Below are 27,358 nucleotides of genomic sequence, written 5' to 3'. Positions count from 1 at the left end.
TAAGTTTTTAGAGATTTATGTCTTACATTAAAACGTGAAAATATTTAGAGGTTTTGTTGACCACAGACCTGATTTCAGGTGATATACCAGAAACCCATTCATGACTTTGGGGCAATGGAATCGGAAGTGCTAAAAAAGTTGCTTCTGGGGTTTGCATTCAAAAATACGTTTTATCGGTTGTATTAATTTTGTAATATAAAGTAAAAACACCTAATATACCCGTAATCCAGACCAGGCTGAATGTATTTAAATGCTACTTGCTTCCACTGTAGCGTGTCACAAGTTTGTCTTTACTCAGATCTACTTTAAAGATGCTGTGTTTTTTATAGTTTCATATGGATGCATTGACAAGCCCAGTCTTTCCTGCTGCTAACCATATGCTTCCTCTGAAACAGGCCTCATAACAGACGCTGTGTGTGTGTGTGTGAAGGCCAGTTGAGTTGGCCATTATTTGTCTCATAATCATTATCAGAGTAAGTCGTTTTTAACACTTTTTAGTGATTGGAGGCTTTTCATGTAAACAGGCTGCAGTACTCTCTGCTTCCTGTGTGGTATGACCAAGATACCAGTTCAGTGCAGTTACAGTTAATTGGAGTCATTTATAGCCACTTCCAGACATGTTGTTTGGTTTATGACTCTATCAATGTTTTAGCCTAGTATTGCTCCCCGCCTCCACCACCCGCCTAGGTTTTGCAACATGTTATTCAGTTAAAAAGCTGCTAGTCTGCAGAACCAGTTTCTCTTCTCTCATATGTAAGGACAAGAAAAAATGAGTCGGGAGTGAGGTGGGGGCGGTGCGGTGCGTGTATTTAGGGAGAATTTCTGGCACGCTTCCCTGTTTTGTCTTCATAAATAACATATTTTTCTGTATGTATTCCTCTCTTTCTTCTGTTAGTGGAACAACAGTGTTGTACTGATTCTGCTGTACTGAAACACGAAGAAGTGGTTGTTATGACTGTAGATTTATTTCTGGGTATAAAATGCAATAAACATTCATAGATTACAACCACCAAAACCTGTGCTTATATTATCAATGTAGCTGAGGATTTAAGCATCCCTGTGCTAAGTGTAATTGTGTCATGAAATACTATTTTGCGAAAAGAGAGAGAGAGCGAGATGTCTCTCCGCCTTATTGGATTCAATTGATTTTAATTGCATTACTTCTTTTTCTAAGCAGACAGACAAGTGTGGAGAGTGTTGTTGTGAGTGCTTGTATATTATCTCCTTTTAAGGATGGAAATTATTACACCTGGAAAAAGGAAATCTAGAAGTATGCCCTCCTTTACAGGGCTTTCATAAACAATGAAATATTAAGTGGCTGCATTCTGAGTATAGCACAGTTCAGGTTTAAGCAGCTTTGTTTGCGCACATGCCTCATCTGATATTGATGAAAAGAAAGGCCAGTGAAATTAGTTCACCGGAGATTTTTAACAGGAGCTTATGATGCCCCTGTTAAAGATTTTTAGAAGATCTATGTACTACAATGTGAATGTTAATAGGGAAGTGTGGGAAATGTATGTGGGAGAATTATTTACTGTGTAAAGGTTTTTAAAAGATTTCCAAGGGTAATTTTTGGTTTTGCTTTTAAGAACTATTCCTTCACGATAGTTTGCACTGTGACATTATTGTCATCAATTTCCCTAATTAAATTTAGAATATTACCCCTTTAATTTTTTACATTTTATTTGAAAATATGTCTGGTTTAATTATTGAAATGGGTCAAATACAACCCAGAGAGGTTCTTGATATTTTTCCATGCGATTTATCCAGGCTGTGTTCTTGTTTGGGGTGTTGGGCTGTTTTGGCAGATATTTTATTACATTATATTACACTATTACTAATAATAGTTTGTAGACTCATAAGGAGGTGAATATAAAGATCCAGTTAACCAATCACTACACTACACTATCTACAACCCTACTGTTAATGGTTTGACCATCTAGGAATATGTCACCATCACCTGAGGTACAATGTGCTATGACACAGATGCTGAAAAGTCAGATTGCTGGCCCTTATAAAACATCACTGACTCTGTATTTTTTCTTTCAAGACCGATTAAGTCAACTTCAAAAAGGCCTTTGTGTTATTTCTCCACAGCTGTGATTAAGACTGATAAGAGATGTGCCTACGACTCTATTACATACTTATTTTTTTGTTTTAAGGAACAGCTACAAGTACTCTGTTGTGTAAATGAGGAACGAGTGCTGTTTCGTTGAGCCTGGCCAACTGAAACAAGCCAAATGCCTTCCCATAGACGTTTTAGGGACAGTCCATATTTCTATTTGGCTGATTTGTTTTGCAGATATTGCTTTATAGTTACATACATTTCAGACTAGAGCTTATATAGTTTAACTTTTTAGCAGTTGGGAAGGGACCATTGTGTTTATTCAATGGCGCTATTTTGCCTGGCCGCCTTCTCTGTATTAGTAACTTACAAATGTGTATGTGTATATATGTATTTATTCTTAAATAATGGCTAAAAATACACATAAGCGATTCAGAATATAGAATTACAATCACAATAGTGTTTCCCCTGTATTTCTGTTAGATATGGGTATTGGATTGTGTGAGTGTGTGTGCGCTTTGCCCCCTGTATTGTAGCAGCTGTGAACACTGTAAAAATAACATCCACAGGAACTTTGGTTTCCTCACATGCAAAGTGCTCAGCAGATCTACAGCTATTCAGTAAGAGAGGTATGGAAAGAGAAGAACTGTGGTCACAGAGTGTGTTCTAGGGTATATGACTTTCCCCAACGCAGGAACAGTTTTATTTTCTAAATCAAAAAAAATAAAAGTACTTTTGCCGTTGAGATGAACTTGTGCTGTTTGTGTGCACGCATATGCGTGTTAACATGCTGTGTAGTTTGTGCTTTGGGAGTGCCATTTCCTGTCTGCATGTGTGCATTTGTATCGTTGTTCCTAGCGAACCGCACCTCTTTCAGGAAGACAGATGCTAAACTTCGCTGTTCCAATCAATGCTGTTTCTCACAATTCCCAGGCCGAATCCAAGAACTAGAGAGAGAAACATGGGAAGTTGGGTGAGAGGAACCACATTGACATTCAAAATACAAGAATGGGAAAAGAAGAGAGGAAAGGTGGTTCTGATAATGAAGTAAAGTGAGGGTGAATAGTTAGACGTTAAAGTGTCATGACAAAGAACGATGAGCTTGTCCAGAGGACAGATCAGTCTCATAGCTCAGGAGGATTTTTTCTAGGATCAGCAACAGATCCTCAGTTATGTTTCATTACAGTATTCATTTCCCCTCAGATTTCCACCTACGGCGAACAAATTATTCAACATTTCAGTTTGGTCTCCATTGCTGAGTAGAAACATTTTCTTTCTGTCCTCTGCATAAACACAGTTTTCTGCCAGTCATTGAACTCTCATTGTAATATAAGTTTATTGGCCTTGACTGGGCAAAGATAGTTGCTCAGCATGACCCAGTGAAGCTGTGTTAGTCTGTAACAGTTACCGCAGCAAATTGAGAAGACAGCTGGTTATGAGAGCAACATACCGTGGCATTGATCTTTGGACCATACTCAAACTATAGTAGTATATTTGGACACATTATTCATATGTACATTTACATTAATTAAGTTAGTTACCATGAAACGTAATACAAATACACAATTAGTATACAAAGCAAAGCAGTTACTTGGAAAGAAAGAGAATTAGAGTTACTAAAACTGAAAGGAACATACACAAATACCCAAAAAGAGACCCAAGAATCTACAGCAGAATTGGTATTAGTTTTCCTCCCCCTCCTCTCCATAATGTCGACTTTAAAGGGCCCTTTGTTTCACGCAGAGAGAACAAGACTTGAATCAGTGTCAGAATGTATGAAATGAAACAATTGCAAAAACAGTAAGTGCACAGTCAGCGCGGGTGACCGATAGTTTATATTTCCCCTTCTTTTATTATTAGTAGTTATTGTCACACCACATGGTCTAAAGTTCAAGGCTGCAAAGGCTTTAGTCAACTTACGAGGCTACACTTTCCCTGTGTACAAAGTAGCAGACGCATTTGGTCATAAAATCATATCATCAGTGCTTCAAAAACACACCAACTTGAATTTGAAGTCAGATTTTCAGAGGCACTACGATGGGGGAGCACGGGCGAAAAAAAACAGACTGGACCCTGAAACTGTTGTTCTGCTTTCTGATTGGCTGGCTCCTGTTGCTAGGCTTATGTCATTGTGTTTTTTTCACTCTTTCTTCCCCCGTTCTCTGATAGGTCAGGATGGAACTGGTTCAGCCGAGGGCTTTGTCAGGCAACTTTTCTGCCACTTGTTGAGCATCCGAAAGCTTGTGGTTTTAGCGTGGCTGCGCTCCTTCGCCACAAGAAAAACAAGAGCGCAGAGGCGCACATTCACACAGAGACGCACTTCTACAAACACACACCCTTTCACACAGAAAGAAAGGGCTCACACTGGCAGGCAGACACCAACAGAGGTTCAGTTGTTGGCAGATGTTGGCTGTTTTTTTCACAGCTCCAAAGAATTCACCTTTCCAGATACATTATTGCACTTTTTGTTATTGTCTGTTAGGGTTGGGTTTAAACTAGAAAATATTTTAAAGCTTTACCTTGTGAAACCACATATACACATATTATATCTATAAGATATAAAACAATATATGTAATATTTTTATCTTATATATACTGTATATAGGATGCAAAAAAATAAATAGGTAGAGGGGCTTGCATCTGTCGAATAATTATTTACTTGACGGACTTGTTTAACTTGTCCAAATATCATTCTGACATGTTTTTGAAGTAAGTGTGTGAAATGTGATCAAAACAAATCATTTAGCAAGTTTGGGCATTTGTGTGAGATACATTTGGTGCATATGTCCAGGCATGTTCCAAACTGGGACGCTCATCGGGTTAGGGGTTTTGAGTATTTGAGTGTTTTCAAAGCCTTATATCATTCTTTGTATGCTGTATTCCTATGAGATACAAGTTCTTATCTGTGTGAAACCTCTTTTTTGCCGTGCATTTGTTGCCACAGATAAGCAACCAACCCCAGTGTTGTGGTACGTTGTGAGTACAGTAAAGCCTGTAGTTTGTTCTCAGATAGTGGTCTCGGCTGGCTTTTTTAATAAAGAGAAAGGGTGCTCTACAGGTGGTGGGCGCGAGGCAAACGCTGACTGTCTCCTCTGTAGGTTTGCTGAGCCATAGGGCTCAGTGCGCCGGGTTAGGCACCCCCCTCACCCCAGACAGAGTGCTGACTCCTGCTCTGGTCTGTTTGCACCCCCTCAGCCCCCGGTGTAGGACGGTCACTTCAGACACAATGAACATGCTGAATAGCTACTCTTCATCTCACAAACTATGCCAAATCCACACGCTTTGCCAGACTTCTCGTGCTACACACACGACTTGTTTCCTACCGTTTCACTGATTTTCTTGCACATCAACTAAAATAAGATGTTACGTATGCAAGTAACCTTGTTTACATAATGTTGTGCTCTAGAAAATGCAAAGTGCACAACATTAAAATATGTGCACGGTTGTTCTGAAGGGCAGCGCATCATCTTGAAAAAATTACATTTTGGTTTAGCTCATGCAGGGAGCGGTCTGTTTTTTTGAGAAAATATTAAAATATCTAGGGTTTCGAAATACGATTGTTTACGTATGTGTGTATATCTCGCATTCTGAAGGATCAAATGAAAGAAAGATCAGACTTTGTCAGAGAATACTGCACTCAATAGTTCAGTCCTTTCAGTGTAAACAAAGCCACCTGTAGTGACTTTTTTTCTTAGAAAAGAATCAATTTCTAAGCCAAAAGCGTCACTTTGTCTCTTAGGTGGCTCGACTTGGCCCCTTTGTAGCATATTAAGCCAAGGGCAGGAATTGATCCTGGCTTGTTTATCACTGTAGGCGATGCCGTCATTCTCATTCTAGTTCACGTCGTCCAGTTTGTTTATCACAGTACGCGGTTGCTCGAGGAAAAACATCCCCTCCCACTCGCCTGTACTACTTCAATCTGTTCTTTGCATGGGCTACTTATTATTCTGTCTATTACAAATCGGAAGTGCAGGCTGGAGACTAAGCACATCCATTATGCAAATAGATCTGAGTTAAGAATTAACCAACGTTAAACGAGTTTTCCAATCATTATAACACGATGCGACGAGATTTAATAAACATACATGCGTGATGGCAACAACAAACCAAACAGTCGAACAAGAAGGAAATCGCATTACAAACAACTCGAACACTGACATCACTATTTGCCAAGTGTGATCAAAACTCGCGTTTTAATTTCCCAGTTGCGTCAAGCTCCTCCTTTAACCCCGCCTCCGCTGTGCCAATTGGAGCAACGTCGGTTGTTTTCGCAAAGCAATTGGCTCGTAGCCCCGTCAATCATATTTCCAGCCTGTTATTTACCACTAGAGAGCTAATGAAGAGTGGCTATTCTGCTCGGATGCTTCAACAGCTGATATGATCCAGGAGCGTTTCCCAATGCCTCAAAGAACAAAACCGACCTAAAGAAAAGAAAACACCGTCGCTCGGTTTTATTTTCTCAAAGCGGAAAATCTTAACATGAGGCACGCGTCGGCATCAAGCGAAACTATGGAAAACAACGCGATCACCGTGACAGACTTGTTCAAGATTTGCACCCAGTGCGAGAGGCTGAGTAAAAAGGTAAGAAAACGATGTTCACCGAAGCATAACGGGTCGTTTCATCTTGCTTTTCATTGATTTAAAGCCTAAAGCTGATCTCCGTTCATTCGGGCCGTTTGCTGCAGTGCAGTCGGTTCTTTGTACTTCGCTGCTTCATTCATTCGCACCACTGGCTTGTTTTTCTCAGTCCCTTTCGCCGGAAATCGCATTTGGACAACACGTACTGCTGTTTGATCAATAAAAGACAATTTTATGCCGGTGTCACCTTCTTAAATTTGTTTTGCGAAAGTCAGCGCGTTGAAGTCATGTCCGCAGGATTTCCATTGTGCGAGCGCAGGGAAAGACTGGTACAAAGGGGACGTATTGCATTGCTCGGGTAACTTAGTAAAGTTTAGTGTTGTTTTACAATGAGTTTTCAGACCGTTTCTTGCATATTCCTGTATGATTTAACGCGTTTGGTGATGTTTACACCACTGGTGTTTTGGTTCGTTGAGAGCGCGAGCTGATAGATGCGAGATGCGCCGTCTTTGTGTCATCTCTCCGTAGTATGAATGACAGCTGTGAATACTTTTCTCTGTTGATACTGATTGTATTTTTTTTTGTATCGTTTAGTTTATGAATAGCTTTCGACAAATTGCTTTTCCTTTTGCACTCGTGCATTTATAACACAATGCAATAGACATTTGTGGAGTCCGCGGTTGACATTCGAGCTCGGGTAGGATGTTGTTTTTAAGAGCTCCGGGCCTGAAGCCAGAATATTTTGATATAGTCTTAGTTTTTTCCAATTGTGCTTGCTTTTCCCGAAGTTTCGACATGTTTGTGGATCATGCCATCTCGTTACTCAAAGACGCAAACGGTGTTTTGATCTTTTGTAGGACGTTGGGGTGCGAATTCCCAGACCCCTGGGAAATGGTCCAAGCAGATTCATACCAGAAAAAGAGGTTAGTATAACTTAAATTTATGATAGTGATGTGTCTGTAAACTTAACAAGAATACAAGTTATCTCATCATAGCTAAGTTCAACTTGTCTTTGTTTCAGATTCTTCAAGTTAGTAAACTAGATGAAAGAACACAGTCGATTTTCGAGGATGCCTTTGCTGTGCTCGGTCGCCTTGACAACATCTCCCTGGTGATAGGGTTCCATCCTCAGTATCTGGAGAGCTTTCTTAGGACACAGCATTATCTGCTGCAGATGGATGGTCCACTGTCTCTTCACTACAGACATTACATAGGCATAATGGTAGGAGCCCAAGCCTGTGTTTTTGTTGACTGTACTGTTCGCTTACTCTTCGTGTAAATAACACTGCGAAAGATTCCACTAAATGTCTGTCTGTTTTGAACAGGCTGCTGCCAGGCACCAGTGCACGTATCTGGTCAACCTGCACGTGAACGATTTCCTGCAGGTGGGAGGCGATTCCAAGTGGTTGAATGGTTTGGAAGAAGCCCCGCAGAAGCTGCAGGCTCTCGGGGAGCTCAACAAGATCCTGGCTCACCGCCCTTGGCTGCTCACCAAAGAACACATCGAGGTATGACTTCAACCTCACAGGCACACTAGGATAGCTGGCCACAGTTCTTGTGTGTTAACATTCGAAATTGAAATAGTTAGGCTTTAAATACTCCCTCTATCGCTATAAAGAACTGCGTTCCTTAATTTCTCTTCCTTTGTTTTTGATTTACCAGAGTTTACTGAAGACAGAGGAACACAGCTGGTCCCTGGCTGAGCTGATTCATGCCGTGATGCTGCTCACACATTATCACTCGCTGGCCTCATTTACATTTGGTTGCGGCATCAGCCCTGACATCCAGACAGATGGAGGACATACGTTCAGACCGCCCTCACTCAGTGGTTACTGCGTATGTGACATTGCCAATGGCAACGGGAGCCTGGAGGAGATGATGGGGAACCATCAGGTGAGAAAAGCAGCCATATTGCAGTGGTTAAGATAATGCAAGACTTTCTAATATTTGCTAGCATTTCATTAAGTGGTTTGCAAGAAGGAATGCATAGAGTGTGGGGGTTCAGATTCCAGACCCTACTGTATACACATGCTGCTGTACTGTAAGTGAGCAATGACCTTCAATCCTGTGTATGAATATGTGTAGGTGTCCGAGTCGTCTAGCGAGGTGGAAGTGTTGATGGAGCGGATGAAGCAGCTCCAGGAATGTCGTGACGAAGAGGAGGCGAGTCAGGAGGAAATGGCCACTCGTTTTGAGAGGGAGAAGACCGAAAGCATGCTGGTGGTCACCTCTGGTAAGTGATCACTTCAAATGACGAGGGGTCGTTTTGCATTAATTTTACAATGCATATGCATTTAATCATTCTGTGATTGGTCAACAGAGGACGAGGAGTCTCCCTCAAGGGATGTGTCTCGACATTTTGAAGACCCCAGTTATGGCTACAAAGACTTCTCCAGGAGAGGAGAGCACGTGCCCACCCTTAGAGTGCAGGTTAATGGAAATTACGATAAGCTTTTGATTTGCATTGTCAATCAAAGTACATGGAGGATGATATGGGGATTTTTTTTTTTTCTCATAACAGGATTATAGTTGGGAAGATCATGGCTTTTCCCTTGTAAATCGACTGTATCCAGATTTTGGACAGCTTCTCGATGAGAAGTTCCAGATTGCTTTCAATCTAACATATAACACAATGGCCACACACCAGGATGTGGACACCTCCATGCTCCGGAGAGCAATCTGGAACTACATCCACTGCATGTTTGGTATACGGTGAGTACCTTTGGCTTTTTGTTTTGCAAGTAAAGATAAACCATGTTTATTGAATAAGTTATTTAAAAAATATATTTTCTTTCTTGACGGCAGATATGATGATTATGACTACGGGGAAATAAACCAGCTGTTAGACAGCAGTTTTAAAGTCTACATTAAGACTATGGTGTGCAGTCCAGAGAAGATCACCAAGAGGATGTACGACAGCTTCTGGAGGCAGTTCCAACACTCTGAGAAAGTAAGGAGAACAAATACAAACAGACACAGATTGATTTTGAGTTCAATATTCTTGTTGAGGGTTGTGAATGACGATCATTTTTCGTTCTTTTTTCAAGGTTCACGTTAATTTGCTTCTTATGGAAGCTCGCATGCAGGCAGAACTGCTCTACGCTCTAAGAGCCATCACTCGCTACATGACATGAAGTGCTGTTCTCGCTACCTTCTTATTTTATTTTTTTACTGTTGTTGATGTTGCTATCGTGGGACACTTCAATAAAAGTAAAAACTACAAAAAAAAACAAGGAAGAATAAAAAATGGCCTTTAGGATGAGGACAAGAGGAACGGATTCATGGTTGTTTTGCTAATAGAAGGAAAAAAACAACTTTCAACTGAACCTACTTGCTGAATCACTTGTGGCTGCTCAGCCTGCAGGGCCAAATGTGGCCACTGGGGGGAGTCAGAGCAGACTTTCCCTAAACTGGGGCTTTGTAAGAGGACACCTTGAGAGCTTCTGGAGGTCAAACTTCCTTTTAGTATTTCAAATGCATCTGCGATAAGATGTTGTATAATCATATCTTCTTTTTGTGAGATGCGATAAAAAAAAAAGAACACACACCTAGCGACTCCAGCACGGTGCAGACAAACTGCACCAACATGCCTATCTACTAGTGTTTTTCCATATCGTTTGTATATCGTGCTTTTATTTTTAGCAGTGGCTAGAGATCGAAGCATTACTGATTTTTGCATAAACGCGTGCCTAGTCACGCGCGGCACTGGCAACAGATGCTGCTGTGCCACCTGTTCAAGCTGCTTTTCTCAATCGAGAGGCCTCAAGACCACCCAATCCATTACCCATGTGTATAAGCTAATCCAAGAATGACTGTGTTTGTGTGTGTGAGAAAGAAAGTGAGAGTGCAATTCAAAAGTTATAGCTGTCTGAGCCCTTGTTAGTTTACTGTATGACACCACTTTGTGACATTATTACCATTGTGAGAAAAAAAATCGAAAGATTAAATCTCATCATAGGCTCTTCTGGTTTTTTTAATGCATTCAAAATATTAAAGCACTTTTTTAAGAAGTCAAGATATGCTTCAGCTGTTATGTAGCCATTTTGTTTTGATGACCGTTTTCTGTCTTTTATTTGTGACGCTCGACTCAAAAAGGTCTTCCTTTTGTGATGTGCTTCCTGTTGCTCTGATTTATCCACCTTATGTTTTTCCTTTAATGCACGGTCATCTTAACTCCTCAAGCTTTTTATTTAGGGGTTCATTATAACTAAATACCTCCTGTTATGTGTCCTTAAATATCTTAAGTGCTGTCTGGTGGGCAGAAATGTGTCTTACGTTGCTGACGCTAAGAACCAGGCAACCCAAACGACTGTGCAGTTGTGGGGTTAATTAATGCTTGTTCTTATTTTCAGAACTTTAACCAGTGTAACTAAGATTTTGTTTTGTTGAGAGTGTGCATTTTCTTTTATTTTCTAGCAGGGCAGATTCTCTGCTGTCTTTTTACTGTTTACTGACCAGTTAAGTACTGCATTCTGATGATGGCAGGACTAATTGAGGGATGGTACTTTTTTCTTTTGCATATGGATATTAGGAGGTTTTTAAGAGACTGATGTCAGTTACTGACACTTTTATAAGATCAATTTGATAAAAAAAAATAAAACATGGTATTTCAATGGTTGTATCATTTGTATTTTAATCATTTTGATTGTACCTAACAACACAATAAGCGCCTTCATGATTGTAAAACAAACATCCTTTAATACTAGAACAAGAATTTAAGCTATCTGAACATTTCACATAAGAATTTCATAAGCGTTCCATTCTTTTGTGTTTCTATTTTACATAGTTCACAGAGATACAAAAAATATAGTTTAAGTTCATAAACATCCACTCACCAGCCGAAACACTATAGGGCTTTAGAAAACTGCCCCCACTATACATTAATGATTTAAACACAGTGCCAAAGGCACCGATTCATTATCTCACAGCAAGCATTATAGGAAGTAAGATCGTTGAGCATGGAACCAACCCAAATAATAATTCCCTTACACTGCCAGTAATTTCCTTTGTTGTATCTGTGATTATCTATCTATATGAGGCTGATGTTTTTTAATGCCAGTATATGGTAATTTTGTATGGAAATCACCACACTTACTGTTAATTGAAAAATCTAATTTGAGGAACTGAGTTCCCATCTTTTAAACTGTAAACTTTCCCACTGTTTTCTGGAAAAGTCCCTTAGATATTAAAAAACAATAATATTTTGTTGTTTATACACACTGGACATTAAGGGGGTAAATGTTTACCTCACCACATTGCAGTTAAACAAAATGACCACCCATCGTTGGCTTTTGTGCATTTAAACTCTGATTGTATTAAGAAAGTGACAATGTTTCAATTCTGTGTTCCTTCTGAAACTGTTTAATAAAGTCTTTGAGATCACTGAGATGGTCCTGAGTGCTTTTTGCAAATACATCAGCTTAGACATAATGCCTGTATTAAAACAATCTAGTATATTTCAATTTAATTAAATACACCAGAATCAAGACCACAGGCCTGTGAACTAAATCGGTTTTAAACATTTGTTTTGGGTGTAATTCACAGTTCAAGTTTAAAGCATCAAAACACTGGCTCGTTCATTCATATGAGAATGTGAGTGTGAAGATCAGAGAAGCTTACTAACTGATTCCAGTAATGTCTTCAACATGTAATCGTTGTCTTAGCCTCTCAGCCACAGGCAAAAAGAGCAACTCCCAGCATGCTTCCTGTACCTGTCTGACTCCATCATTTGAAGGCCACTGCAAAAGTCCTCTGTCTGTCCGAACAAAAGCCAAAACATACACATTTCTAAAGGATCACCTAATGATAAAATCACCTATTCAGATCTTAACAGAATGTGTGATTGATTGTGAACCTGTGTAGAGCCTTAATATCTTCAGCAGCTCTTCAGAATGTTGCATCTCTCCATCTAAAGAGCAGTTCCACAGCGTCTGACACACCATAGCGGCCAAATGCCAGTCCTGAGACCCAAAGTCACGCAGACAGTCAATAAGCCTGCAACAGAGAACGAGTGTACAATAAATCATATCAAACTCGTAACATCCCTACAACTTGTGACATATTTTTTCTAGAAGGAGCAATGCATGAGATATAAGATGTATTCGCTATAAGATACACATTATGTTTAAGAACATTCATTTTCAAAACAAGTCACACAATTTTGCTTCTTTAGTTACAGTTACAGATATTTAACTGGAAACCAAGATAAGAACAGATTGCGCATATGATTGTGTTGCACTGAGGCGAGTTACTTCTGTGTGGTTCCCTCAACCCTCAGTAGGGCCCTATTCTCTGAATCTGCAGATAAGTTGGTAAGAACGCCACACGCTGAGAAACACACATCAGGGTTCTTGGAGTCTAAGAGGGTCTCCACGAACTGATGCACTGGAAATGCAAACACAACATTAAGAAAAGGTGACCCAGATAGGTAAGGTGTGTTTATTATAGAAATAAAGGAACCTTTGTGCTGCACGATGAAGCATCTCACATCTTTGATCTGAGAAAGATTTCCAAACACACGTGTGGCCTCCAATACACCTTCCATACTGGAGCCCAACAAGAGCTTTAGTAGCACTGCAATGACAGGAGCAAGAACGGAGAGATTACAGGACTACGGATGCAAGGTACAGGTTCTCACACGCAAAGTGCTTGTCTTACACTGGGAGATGTGTTTGTGCTGGGAACGGACCACAGAGCTCTGTCCCTGGTAGAAAGACAGGTTGTTGATGGTGGCGGCAGCATTAATCACTAGCTCTTCACTCTCCTGCAAGCATCTGGACTCTGAGACACAGAGAAAAGAAAACAAGAATGATTATGAAGTGTGAAATATCAGTTATTCTCAGTCCGTGCCATCTGTAGACTGTGACTCATTTGCTCATCTAAATAATATCCTTACTGTACATGTAACAGCTGATATTCGAAATAAATATGTGCTAGAAATATCAAGAAATCTAGTCTTTTTACTTCCAGGTAACAAAGCAGACTTGGTATTGAAAAGTGGTAAACACAGCAATCTAATCTGGTATCACTTCAGTCTTGAAACCACTCTTGCGTGTTTCCAAGTGAGTATTTCATGATAAATCTGAAAACAAATTAGTCAGAATCGTAGTGCGTATGACTGAAGTGAGATCCTCTATTTCCCGTTCAAACTGTGGCTGTCATTGTCAGTGTTTGTGCCTCATGCTGCAAGTGTGTCTGCGTTTCGAAACGTCTTTTGTTGTGGCCAACACTCTCTCATTGTAAGCCTTGATTTCTTAGTATCTTTTAAAGTTTCACCCTCCTCAATTTTTATATTCATCATAACAGGATGTAATTTAAATATATCAGAAATGAGAGAAATTCCACAACCCATTTTCGCTCGAAGTGTCTGCATCTCCGCATTAAAAAACCGACAGCTTCCTCCAACTGCCATAAAACTGCATTCATTTTCTCACATGCTAAAAATGACACTGGAAAAATATTTCCACAATATAAAAAGTATTTTCTGTGTTTCAAAAAGGAAACATGTAACCGCCTCTTCAACAAAACACACCTGCTCACAAAACTTTCACATGGCCAAACGTTTGTTTGCATCCATCACCTACAAACCACACCACAGTATCTCAGAAAACCATGAAAGTACTGCATGCACAGTAAAAACAGGCTCTGGGAAATGACAACTTTACAATGTTCTCGTCATCCGAAAGGATACAGTAACTTGCGTGGGTGTACCAGTAATTGACGTTGAGAGAACAGAATGAGAGTGCACAGTGCAGAGCAACTAACTTTGCAGAACTCAAGGAAGTACACATAGCCTGAAATATCAGAACGATCTCAACGGTATCTGTGTCTCACATACAGTAGGTTCTGCTGTGGTTACATATGCACAGTAAACACGTAGCATTTTAATTTGTTAGTAAACCAGAAGTATCCATCCACGTGCATATGGAATTCAGGAGTCACTCAAAAATAAATGATAAAGCGATAACTATAGCAACATCTTGGTTGTGCAGCTATAAAAAAACAGACGGCAACAGTTTAAGTTGTTTGTAGTAAAGATGTTTTGACCAAAGTAATATTAGGGACTGGGGGAAACTAAACATGACAGAACAGAACAAGACTGAGCATTTAAAAGATTTAATTATGTTTATATTTTATACCCAACACTTGTTGTAGAAGCTGAACACACAAAGGGTTGGCAGCCAGCGCAGTTCCCACAGTGGGATGAATTGCCAGGTTTGCTAGAAGTCGGATCAGTTTGATGAGAACGTCCTCTCTTTCAGGAGCAGGATGTTGTTCAGGGGGCGAAGGTGTTCTCTGGTAAACCTGGAAAAGATCTAAAAGGACGTCTATTCCCCCTTCCTCCTCATAGACCCGTTCTCTGGCTTCAACGCTTTTGGCTGTTAAATTCCCCAGTGTGAAAAGGAGACGAACCACCAGGTCCTGGAGTGAGAAGAAACAGATACATAGAAAATAAAACAGTGTATACGCGATGTCCTGAAGTTAACTTCCCGTCTGTGTTTAGTTATAATATAGCAATCTATTTTATATTTAATATTAATCCATAATAATATTTTATACTATATTTATTCTAGTAACTATTCAACTGTAATTGATTCTTTATGGAGGTCTAGCAGAAGTAAAGTTTGGGGCACCGAAACTGTCTATATCCTTAAAAAAAAGAAGTGTGCTATTGGTATAATTCTTTTGAACTAAAAAACTAAGTTTAATTTCAGTGTAATTTTTGTTTACTTCTTAAAAATGTACATTATTTGCTTCTAAGAAATTGATTTAAAATTACACTTAAGTATGCTTGAAAATTCAAAAGTAAATTTGGTCTATACTTGTACTCAATTATACTTTTATAGTATATCTCCATCAAAAGATTAAGTATTCCAAGTATACTTATAGTTGTGTTTAGTCTTTTGATTGAGTAGTCTATTAAATACCTTTAACCTTTTTAACTGCTTTCATTAATTATTAATAATTACTTTCACAGTATACTTTAAAGTGTACTTTTATTAACTAAAAATGTGCTACAAGTATTGACATGGAAAACTATTAATATGCCTATAAGTTCAGAAAAGGTAGTTAACTACTGTTACACTTGAAGCATACTTAAAAGTATACTTTTATAAACTAAAACGGGGGCCAATTTAGTCCCAAGCAGTCTGGAAATAGTGCACTTCCAAGTATCCTACTAATAACCTGCACCTGAACCTGTATACTTACTACATAAAGATTTTTTTTAAGATTTAAATAAGTATTTACTTGATGTAATTGTATTTTCCCATTACGTTTAACACTGGGCCAAGCCTGCTTTTAATCCTGGGAAGCTCTGTTCCTGAATTCTAGTGCCAAAGGTATACAGTATAAAACAACAAGATGAAAAATGTTATGGCAAGCTGTTTAGCAACAAACAACCAATTATAAACTATTTGTAGCGTAAAATGCCTATATGTGTGTTTACAGCAGCGCTGAGATTAGTTGCTTAACACAGTCGCGAAGGGCATTGCCTAAAACCTATGTAAATCCAGCAGCCGTCTGTTGTCAACTAGTTGTCAGCGCTTTTGTTTCCACGCTGAATGTTCAAAACAGAGAGTGACAGTCCTTACAACATCTGCCATGAGTCTGGAGGACACTATGTCCCTATGTAAAGTACAGGGTGCGGGTGGGACTATGTTTATAATACCTAGTACACAGAGTGAACTGTGTTTATTCTTTACGAGATTAAGAACACATGATCTCATAACTCTCAGAGCCAGCAGGCAACCGAGAGAAGCCCATCTTAACCAACTGTACAGAAATAAAGAGACATGCAACACACACACACACACACACACACCTTCCTAACTATTCCTCAAGTTTCATTTGAGGGCAGAAAGCAGAACACTCACCCTATATGTCTATACATGTCCATGTGTGTTTTTAGTGTGTATATGTCCATGTGTGTGTTGAAAGAGCGACTCACCTGTTTCCGGCTATGTTTGCCCAGCAGGTCTAAAAATAGGCTGCAGCAGCATGGTGTCTCAGCTAGAGCATAACAGCACTCAGTGTAGGTTGACAGCTTGCTGGAGAACAATCAAATACACGTCAGCATATTCTCACACATCAGACAGAACAACTTTAAAAACAGAGATCAAGCAGTCCAACTGATCAAACTAAATGAAAACTACACTTCTTACCCTCAGATGAATATTCTGGTCTGAGATATATTCATGTGCAGTATAAAGCCACGTTAAACAGCACCAAATGTTGGAGTTTTTTAGCAACAAAAATATAAAAATATTAAACCACCCTGATGCATCTGTATAACAAATAGGAAGGAAGTCATCTGTGGCCATAAGGTTTAGCTTTGTTAAGAGACAAAATCAAAAATCAAGATAGCCGTAAAACATATTGACTGAATGGTTTTCACTTTAATTTAAAACAGAGGCCTCCACTTAGCGCACTGTGGGCCAAATCTGGACTCCAGATTCCGTCTCAAAATTGACTTGCTCATTGAGTCACAACCAAAAAAAGTGACCGTATTTTCCTCCTTCTTCTCTTCGTCTTGTTCAATCTTTCTACACTTCTGCCCTATACAAACATACTCATTCAGACCATCATGCCGCTCTCACCTGAATATCCGGGCCACATTTATGCAGATGTCAATGTCATTGCGATGGTTCTCCACAATCCAGCAAAGAGTAACAAAGGCCTTGCTGGATAAGAAATAAGGCCGAGACTCAGACTGGTCAGCTATATTTCTCAAAGCTGCAGTGACCTAGAAGGATCAAGAGTTGCACGTGATTGAGATTACCAAAAAACGTATAACTATATGTTTGTCAAATGGGTGCATGAGGGGAATCAGTTATGTGCAGCAGGTGTGCTTGTCTGTAATAAAGTCAGTCTAAAAAGGCCCATGCGTAAAGGAAACTTTTAATGTTTGACTAGTGTCTAAAGAACGCAGATGCATGTAAGTGCTTTTATAATCAAGGAAAAATAACAGGAGGTTTTAAAAGTGCCCTCATAAATCTCTCTATCAAGGGCTCCGGACACTGATTAGGGTACATGAAGGCTGCCTGCTAGGGCTGCTCGGCCCATTGGGCTGTACTTTCCTAAGAGCCCTCATTTCCGTCTGCCAACAGGCTGATGAACATCAAACCGTGCGTGCCGAATTCAGGATGTTTGTTCAGGAAGATTTAAATGATTCCTTTAAAACGTACTTTGGAAAAGCATAAAGGGAAATATGGACACGAAATGGAAACACGAAAGCAAAAACAAAAGCGCATTAAAAGTCCACCCTCCATTTCGACCCCTTGCAGCCCCGCCCCTACAAAATGCTCGTATTTTGTTCCATTTCGCTTCCAGAGTTCTGAGAAATATCCGGGTGGGGTTTGTGCATGCCGAATTCCTTCTGTTTTAAAGGTTCCAAGACACAGAATAAATTGACCATGTTTGCATTGCAAACCTATTTGTTTATATATGGTGATATGTAACAAAACACTAGGACGCAGGGGAAACGCACACCCACGGTTTTTGTGGAAATGCATTGTGGGATCCTACAGGTTTTTTTTAAACAACAAGAAGGAAAGTTACTCAGCAGATAACAAACCACAGAAAAAAGCCTGTCTGATTTCACATGTTGTTATTTGTTTCAGTTTTTTTTGTGTATGGATGGATCTAAAGGATGTATTTGCCACACACCAATGACATGTAATACCAACTTTTATTCAAAATATTTTTTACTGGTTTTTATGTATGATTGTGTCAATCACTGTATCCTATCCAATATGTTTGAGCCTTTCAAGATGACACATCATGTTTGTGTTCCTCAAACTTTTGTTAAGGTGGCTTAGCAAGTAATATTCCACAGATGTGTTACCAAATAGAGTTCTGCCACCCTAGATAAACTTCTGATGGTAAATTGTCAAGTGTGGTAAAAGTTGTGGGTAGACACGCGAGTTGTAACAGATGTTCTTTTTAGTAGACTGTTGGTATGTCTTTGATTTGAGTCAAGCGAGTCAGCAAGGGTCAGATTATTGTTTCTCAGAATTCGATTAAACCCTCTAGTTCCTAATAAAGTTCTTGCAATAAAAACTACCAGCCAATGAGCATTTCATTTCCTTGCCAAAGCCTGTGGCATTCACTGAGTGTTCATTGTAGACACTGTATGTGTGTGTGTGTGTGTGTGTGTGTGTGTGTGTGTGTGTGTGTGAGAGCAGAACATGATCAATAAGAAAAATAAGATTATGAATGATGCTATAGCAACTTTAACTCCCTTAAACAGCCCAATTAAAGCAGGAAAAGTTCATCCAAAAATTAACATTGTTTCCCCATTTACACACCCTTATGTCAATCCAAACCTGTATGGTTTTCTTTCTTCTGCAGAACACAAAAGAAGATATTTTGAAGAATGTTCATAACCAAACAACACTGGACCCCATTGACTTCCATTGTATGGACACAAAACCACTGAGACATTTCTCATATATCTTCTTTGTGTTTCACACATATACAGGTTTTGAATGACATGAGAATGAATAAACGACGACACAATGTTAACTTTTTGTAAACTGTCCCTTTATGTAGAGCTCACCTGTACCAGTGTGTGTCCTGCAATTATATGCTGACCCTCTCCCTCTGCCCCGTTAGATGAAGTTTGAGGCATACAATGTATCAGCCTCTTCGATAGCAGCAGCAGTATCCCGATGAAGTCTTTAACCAGCAGCAGACTGGAGAGGGCACTGTTTCCTGAAAGGAGTTTCAGTGAGCCGACACAGTACAGCACGGCCTCACATTTACTCCACACATCCTCACACTGCAGCAGAGAAAGAAGCGAGTCTGTGTGGAGAAACGCACACATGGTGGGCTGATGTTACTCAAGTTATTTACTGATTACAGTTTGCATGTGTTACACATAAATCAAAACTGACCGAGGACGGAGCTGGTGAGAAATAGGCTGTCATTACTGGCGTTCCTGCTGATTTTGAAGACAAGCTTGCAGATGTTCACCAAGTTGTTTCCACTCACATTGAGCTTGTGATATAAACGTTATAGAAGAACAATATTACAAGTGGTGTTAACCACAAAACATCCAATATTAAAGATAAAGTTCACCCCAAAATGAAAATTCTATCATTTTTACTCACCAACATGTTACCTCATGTTAATGATGACAGTATTGTCATTTTTTGGTGAACTATCCCTTTAACGCATCCCTGCTATTACAGGGTGAGATCAAAAACTACTTACTGCCAAAATGAGTTTGGCTAAGGTTAGGTTAAGTCGATCAGATCCCACATCTACAAGTCTGAAGAGCGATCTTAGGATATTGGACCTCTTTTTACACTGCCTTCCCAGCATGCCTCTCTCAGCCAGGGCATTATGGAGTTCAGTGCATGCGTGACACATTCGTCCCACCATCTCTTCCGACACTCTGTCACCTGAACAGATCACAGAAAATACTTATCAGTACGCCCAGGTGCACAATGACCTGAATTTCAGCACACAAAACAGGTAACAGTTTCACACAAAATGTCTCAACTGCAGCATTGCCACTTTTCTTTGAAGGACACTGAAAGAAGAGACGTCTGTGGGTAACACAGTGTCTTTCATTCAGCTTGAGCTGATGTGTACATAGAGTAGGCTTACTGACATTTCACTGACATTTGGCCCACATGTCAACACCCACTGACTGAGTTAACATGGCCCTTCAGAGCGAACTCCCCCCTGTATGGTATGCATTATAAGTGTGCGTGAAATAGTGCTTTACTCTTTTTCTACATGCTCAAACATCAACGTCACCAAGTAGGCTAAAGTATAACCAAATGGAAGATGTACATTAGACCTGAGTTTGAATCAATAACCTTGATTCTCACGAGATCAACTTAAACAACGTAACCAATCAATAATATATGTTTTATTCCCAAGATACTCCCTTCAATTAAGAAGCCATCCAGCTGTTAAGACTGCTTTCAGAAATAACAGTGATCCATCTCTACGTGGTTTCGGACTATTGTGTGGATTGGCAAAGTGCTGCGGACCTAACTTGCCTTAAGGGGATAAGGCAGAGGTAGCATTTTCGAAAGCTATTTTTGCTAAAACAAATGTTGTTCCTCAGTTCTGTTCCCAATATGGCTGGCAGATCCTCCCCAATGGCACCCTCTGATGATACCATGGAGAATATGAAGGGTATTTTATGCATGAACTGATAGGCTCTTGGCACAATGAATATTTGATATTTATCTTTCAAATGAATTTCTATTGAATTTTGAAAGTGCTTAAATATTTACTGCTATTAGATTGCATTTCACGGTTCTTTTCCCCCACATGCTTTGACTTTAAAAGCTCAATACTGTGCCAAGCTCAACACGGATCTGTTTTTCATTCCTCAGCATTCAGATCTTGTGTTTTCCTTCTGCCTGCTGTTTTGCTTGCACTCTGGGACAAATTCATGTGCTGAAGAGTAGCTCCTTGGTATGAACTTACATAAGCACAATTCAATAACCCGAAAATCGGTAAAAAGTTGGTAAAAGCCGAAAAATACTACACAAATAAAACTTTTTGGACCATTAACAAGATGTATTAAGGGACAGAAAGAAAGAATGCTTGTAACCAAACAGTTATTGGCCACCATTGACTACAATATTAGAAAAAATTACAGTGGCAGTCAAAAGTGCCCCAGAACTGTTTGCTTTCCTAAATTCCTCAAAACATCTTCTTTAAGTGTTCACTAGAACAAATACATTTACAAAGACATTTTTCCGTCTATGGTAGACAATGGTGGCCAAGAACTGTTTTGTATATCCATTCTTCCAAATATCTTTCTCTGTGTTTATTAGAACAAATTAATGTAAACAGATTTGGAACAACTCGAGGGAAGTAAGTTAGTAAACGAAGACAGAATTAAATGTTTTGGTTGAACTGTTCATTTAAATGTCATATAAACATCCTAAATGGTTACTTTTAAATGTATGTACTCAAACATATACTATAGCAGAACAATTGTCCACAGAAGTTTACTAGAAATGTACTTTTAAAGCTCATTCATGTAAGTATTTTATCACCTGGTGCAAAGGACTCGATTTCACGAAGGACTGGAAGGACTTTAGAGTTCCAGTACTGGGATTCATCCATGTTATCATCTGCATCTGTGTCAATAAGTCTGTGATAAGCATCTAGAGGAGAAAGACAGACACTAATCTATTGATATTAATGGTTATTGTAGACAGATATATTATTGCCCCAAAAGAGATTGAGACATTTCAGCCCTGCAGTTCTTGCTCTTAAACCAAATGTATGTAAATACAGGATGTGCAACATAGCGTAAAAAGGTCAAAGTATCCCACCCACAAACTTTTTCATTAATATATGTTCTGTATACATGCCAATGTGAACATTTGCATTATAGGCGAGCTGCAGGAAGCAGTGGGTTTGCAAAAACAACAGAGAAACAAACTGCTGTCATCTGGTTTAAGAAGGCTTGAGAAACTGCTAAAGGAAACGTGGTTTGGTTTTTCTATCCAATCAGATGTTTGTGGCCACAGGTTTAACAATATTGTGAGAGCTTTGCTTTGTTTATCATTTTATTAAATAAAAAAGGTGGCCAATAGTTTTTTGTGCAGATATATGGAATGTTAAAAAAGGAAAGCAATGGTGAGAATGAGTATGGTTATTTACGCATGCAAATACAACAAACCTGGTTTTGATCCACTGGATACATAATTTTGGGCTGACTGGCGTATCCTACTAGTAACAAACACATACAAAGATGTGAAAAGAAATGTAAAAAGAAAAAAGACAGCACAAATAAAACTATTATGTAAAAGTTTAAGTGAAAATAAAAAACAAATTGTCAAATTTAATACATTTGAAATATGATCACTGGGTACAGTATTCTTATGAAAAATATAAACATCTCTTATTTTATTGAAGACACTAGGGGCCGCTGTTGTGATATTCTAATGCACCATCACATGCCCAACTCTGTTGCCTTTATGTAAGTTAGCCAAAAACAGTTATTTGGTGAAACATTAAAAAGGTTTCCTAATGCGTTTGTTTATGAGACTATGTGCATGCGAGGGCCACAGCAACAGACAGGAAACCACAGCTTCATGTGCTTGTTTCAAAGCTAGTCATGCACTGTCATGGTACATATTATCACACGATTCAAGATATCCGTTAACATGGCTTCAGCATATCCTGCCATGTACTTTCTTAATCTGTGCCATCACTTACAACAGATTTAACTGACATATTATCTGGGTAAACACTCTCCGCGTTTTAAAATATCATACAATGATTTTCGGCGTCTTTGTATGTCGCATGGGTGATTCTTAAAGATTGTGCTGATATTTTGATGGTACGGCTGCCGTGGGCATTTATATGGCATTAATCGTATTTGGGCTTTGTACTGCCTCGATAATGCCTCTTTGTTGATGTGATGCCTCAGCCGAGACGTGATGTCATCTTGTGAATCTCGAATGAGACTGTACTAGTGGTCAACAGAGCAGCCGTCCAGCAGACCACAAACAAGCTGAATAATCTAATATCGCTCCATTAGCAACTATTACAGGGATATGGGCAAGAGGGAGAGGGGGTTTGAAAGAAAAAAAAGAGAGAGAAAGGGTTTGATGCCTGACTTTGACTTAATCCATTTCAGAGTGTCTGTAAATGCATGTAAATTGGAAGCATTGTGATTTTCAGGAGTGGCCATATTGGGCAATTATTAATGAGAGCATTTGGATCTGACTAAACTATCCTTTTTATGTGGCCTTTAATGATGTATTACGCAATTCTGTTGCATATCCCGGAATATGTACTGTACATTTTTGTGAGCAGAAATGACAAAACAGAACATTGTATTCTCAAATCAATTAACAATAAACAACTTTATTTCCCGAACAACATACTCTGATAAATAAACTGATTAATTGAAAGAGTTTAATAGTGTATTGCCTACACTGTAATGTGGGTCCTTGTTATAAACATGCAGTTTAAAGGGACAATTCACACAAAAATAACATTTACTGATGAGCACAGAGAAAGATATTTGGAATGCTTGTAACCAAACAGTTCTTGGCCAACATTGACTACTATAGTAGGAAAAATTACAATGGTCGTCGAAAGTGCCCCAGAACTGTTTGCTTTCCTACATTCTTCATAGTATCTTATTTTGTGTTCAACAGAAAATAAATGTCCTTCTATGGTAGTCAATGGTGGACAAGAACTGTCTGGTTATAAGCATTCTTCTAAATATATATATATCTGTGTTCATCAGAACAAATAAATGTAAACAGATTTGGAACAACTTGAGCGTGAGATTTTTGTGTGAACTGTTCCTCAAAACTCAAACTCAAAATAATCTCTAAAAGTATGTTTGATAACATATAAATAAAATAATGTGTAAATGATTACGCTTTAAAACAAACAATAGAGATGCAAAATCATACCTGTTTTTGGTAATTGTGTGCAGGTCAGCTTCTGAGGAGGCTTTTGTGCTATTCCCTGTGACATCAGCACAATGTTGCCTTTCTCCATCTTCTAGAACATCTATTATTTCTTCTACAGACCTATCTGAACCTTTATGTTGCATAAAAGCACACAATAATGATAACATAATCTTGATCTTAATAAAGATCAACACGATAACAGAAACGGCATACGAAGATTAGGCATTGGACATATACTGTATCTAAGTCTTTAAAAAAAGGTAAGTACTGCTAGACAAGGTCAACTAGAATTGTCCTTCATTGCGTCACTGAACATTTACAAGTATTTTAATACATCACCTGCACAAAAGTCGAGCAAATAATCAAGTTAGGAAACTACCCGAAGGACAAATATCTTTTGTCTTCTCAATACAAACACACACACACAGTATGCCCACAAACACTTTTGAGGCAAATATGGCAGAGTTCCATCCCAGGGATGTAAACTGATTTATATCTGATTTTTTGGAAGTCTATTCATTTTGGTTCGTCTGTGAAGCACTTAAGCTCTTTTACAAAACATCACTGCCTATTGCCTGTATAGGCAGCTGCTTTATAAATCAACATCCTAAACATTAGAGTTCTATGAATTACCCAATTGGAACGGTCTACATAGGCCCCCACAACCCTACACAGTCACAAATCTGTTTTTTCAAAGGAAAAGACACATGGTGTAGATATGTTATGCTTGGGATTCCATTTTGTGGTCTGGTGTGGTGTCTGTGGTAGTTGTCACTCAGTCAATTTTCAACAGCTGATCATGTGCCTATGACTGGGCAACCAACTTCATATTGAATTAAATCATTTTAATATCATTCAACAAAAGTGCTCTATCCTTTACACTGCTGTCTGCTTTCTTTTCTCACTTATATTATTCTGTTTTCTTTATCTTATCGCAAATAATGTGTCAACTGTATACACTCTTTTATTTGAATTAAATTATCTCTCCCCTTCTTTATGCTTTACTGTATTGCAGTTATTTTGAATAAATCCTTTGTTTTCGCAAAGGTGTGAGAAATGTCATCAAGTTTAATTACCCTTTGAGTGTGATCGCATGGGTGGTAGCCTGTTAATAGATGACGTTCTGAGATGTCTGGCTCGACACCATCCTGAACCTCTCCCAATAGTCCCTCTCTCAGCTGGGGGTTTGGGGAGAGCTGCTTCATCCTCATGACCATCCTCATCCCGAAACACAGAGAGCTTGGGTTTCTGTTGTTGAATCAAAAGTATTAATGTTTTCTGTTTTAAATTGGACAGCTGGATTCAGTGTTGAAAATCCTCTTACATGTTCCAGTGGGCTGAGACGGCTTCCAGAACCTGGTCTGGAGTCAGGTGCTTCAAAATTCCGGGCATGAAGACTAAAACAGTTTTTTAGAGCAATTAAAACCAGCATAATGGGTTTATATTGACGATCATATTGAATCAGAGTTTTGTCAAAGGAACAAAGTCAGAAATCTTCCAAGTTTTACCTAAATGCAGATGGTGGACGTCCGTCACGGGCACGAGAGGATGACTCTCCAAAAAGCTGCCGATGCTTCTCTTGAGGGGTGAAGGGTCGTTGTGTGGCAAGAGTTCTGAGAGAGCGACGGGCCTCTGACACTATCTCAGCACTCGTCTGCCTTCTGGTGTACACATGCTCACTTTTCTCCGGTTGGAGCTCCATTAAGGACATGCTTGAATGACCAGTATCAAGGGTCTAAAGCAATGTCCATCACTCTTGAAACAAACTGGAACGGGCTGGAAGGCAGCACTGCTATGCTAGAAGTTAAATGAATATATTGGGACATTTTTGCTTTAATTGACTACTGGACAAAATGACCAAATAAGCTGCTGTACGTTATTATAAATACTCATTTTTATTTACATTAAGTTTTGCTGTACAATTTTTGTTCACATACGAGCGCTTATCTAACGTGTAACGTATTTATCTGGAAGTTGTGAATCCGCTCATGAGAGGATGACAGGCTTGCGCGTTCACGCACCGTCTCCATGGCAACACACAACGCTGTAACATGGACTCGGGTGTGACAACATTAAAAACCCAAGGACTGTGCGATTTCTTGAACTTTTAACAACCATTATATTAAAAAGCTCGCATTCGTGATGTAATATCAAGCTAAACGTTTAAAATAAACCAGGGCTGTAAGTTAAGCACCAAACATTATATAAGTTACATTCTACTCGACCAAAGACATGTTGCTCTAACAGAACGCGTTGTAAACACCCCCTTAACACTGCAAAGTAAATTGTGCACAACAATATTTACCGTTACATCTGACTCGGATTACCTTGCGTCCAGTTATGGCTTGTTTTGACTATTTTAAAGGGATCATTCTCTACTCCGCAAAGATGATCTGCGTGACACCACAAAGAGGGACGCACGCGCTTCGCGCCATAGGCTGTCACGTTGTCACGTGACTTACCATTCGCTTGTGTCGTCTAAAAACCGCCCCCCGCTATTTTGAGGGGAAAATAATAATTTAATCTTTCTTAAACAGGCGTTAGAATTTTTTTTATTGTAATACAAGTTATATTTAAAACTCAGTCGTAATGTTTACAACGAAAACACGACAGGTGAGGAAGTACAAAACTTATCGTACTGTAATGAAAAAGTTAATTGACTTAAAGGCGGGATTTCCGATTTCTTTTCGCCATTGTTGATGTTCAAATCGCCAAAACAAAAACACCCTACCCCCATCGTTCGCGTTCGTCAGGTCCTGTGCACCTTACTGCTGATTGGCTTGTGTTGGTCCTCGGCCCGACTTTGTCTAGCCTTCAATGAAAGATAATTACATTCAGAGCTCACCGTGAAACAGCGAGGACACACCACGCGACATGAGGTGAGCCAGCTGATATTGTATCCACCCAGAATTACACATCAAAAAACAATTTACAGCTTTTTTTGGCCATAATCTATTGAGCAAAACAGCATCCCTTAAAAACATATTGCTGGGGCTGCTCTCTGAAGTCATTTCAGTTGTGAATTTGAATACATATTCAAAACAATGGATAATTTCCAATCTTTTGCCTGCATTACCTCAGAGCTTATTCTTTCCTTTAAATCTTGTTAGAATATGTGCACAATATCCCATGGCTAAATTACATATAAGAGAAGTAAAGCTTGTCATGTGCTGTGTTGCTGTTCACTGCCAACTGATAGAAATGAATGAGCTCAGTATACAAGAAGGAGTGTGAATTCATATTTTCTTGCTGTTAAAAGGTCATTTTAACCCTGTTATAATAAATAAAACCAAGTCACCAC

General features: G+C 39.1%; 2 protein-coding genes across 8 annotated transcripts in view; one reads left to right on the top strand and one right to left on the bottom strand.

Moving 5' to 3' along the window:
- Nucleotides 1-11,256, top strand: part of sesn1 (sestrin 1) — a 33,913-nt gene extending 22,657 nt beyond the window's left edge. For 2 of the 3 annotated variants that reach the window (XM_079475073.1, XM_079475074.1), the window contains exons 3-11: nt 7,501-7,566; nt 7,665-7,865; nt 7,969-8,151; nt 8,306-8,536; nt 8,729-8,876; nt 8,964-9,073; nt 9,165-9,355; nt 9,449-9,593; nt 9,691-11,256. In XM_079475073.1, coding sequence (XP_079331199.1) covers nt 7,501-7,566; nt 7,665-7,865; nt 7,969-8,151; nt 8,306-8,536; nt 8,729-8,876; nt 8,964-9,073; nt 9,165-9,355; nt 9,449-9,593; nt 9,691-9,777 — 1,362 coding nt within the window. In that variant the 3' untranslated portion in view covers nt 9,778-11,256. Of the gene's footprint in view, nt 1-6,397; nt 6,647-7,500; nt 7,567-7,664; nt 7,866-7,968; nt 8,152-8,305; nt 8,537-8,728; nt 8,877-8,963; nt 9,074-9,164; nt 9,356-9,448; nt 9,594-9,690 lie in introns of those variants that run through there. The other variant, XM_079475075.1, reaches the window with a different exon arrangement.
- Nucleotide 11,257: 1 nt separating this feature from the next.
- Nucleotides 11,258-27,061, bottom strand: armc2 (armadillo repeat containing 2). Of its 5 annotated transcripts, none has more exons than XM_079475070.1 (18): nt 26,789-27,061; nt 25,566-25,854; nt 25,382-25,454; nt 25,134-25,305; nt 24,058-24,187; nt 22,305-22,351; nt 21,673-21,783; nt 19,859-20,049; nt 19,540-19,642; nt 19,203-19,447; nt 17,242-17,387; nt 16,593-16,692; nt 14,782-15,064; nt 13,301-13,423; nt 13,103-13,216; nt 12,895-13,027; nt 12,498-12,637; nt 11,258-12,398 (listed from the first exon to the last, which is right to left on the bottom strand). In XM_079475070.1, the coding sequence occupies exons 2-18, from the start codon at nt 25,766-25,768 to the stop codon at nt 12,262-12,264; spliced, it is 2,451 nt and encodes an 816-aa protein (XP_079331196.1). In that variant the 5' UTR covers nt 25,769-25,854; nt 26,789-27,061; the 3' UTR covers nt 11,258-12,261. The 5 variants fall into 5 exon arrangements, with proteins under 5 accessions (XP_079331196.1, XP_079331194.1, XP_079331197.1 ...); XM_079475068.1 differs by lacking the exon at nt 26,789-27,061 and adding an exon at nt 26,385-26,529 and having other exon boundaries at nt 22,305-22,354; XM_079475071.1 differs by lacking the exon at nt 26,789-27,061 and adding an exon at nt 26,363-26,502.
- Between the last annotated feature and the right edge of the window lie 297 nt (nt 27,062-27,358).

The sequence above is a fragment of the Barbatula barbatula genome, assembly GCF_947034865.1.
Source record: "Barbatula barbatula genome assembly, chromosome: 15".
In the NCBI taxonomy this organism is placed as follows: Eukaryota; Metazoa; Chordata; class Actinopteri; order Cypriniformes; family Nemacheilidae; genus Barbatula; species Barbatula barbatula.
This window is presented reverse-complemented; position numbering and strand designations above follow the sequence as displayed.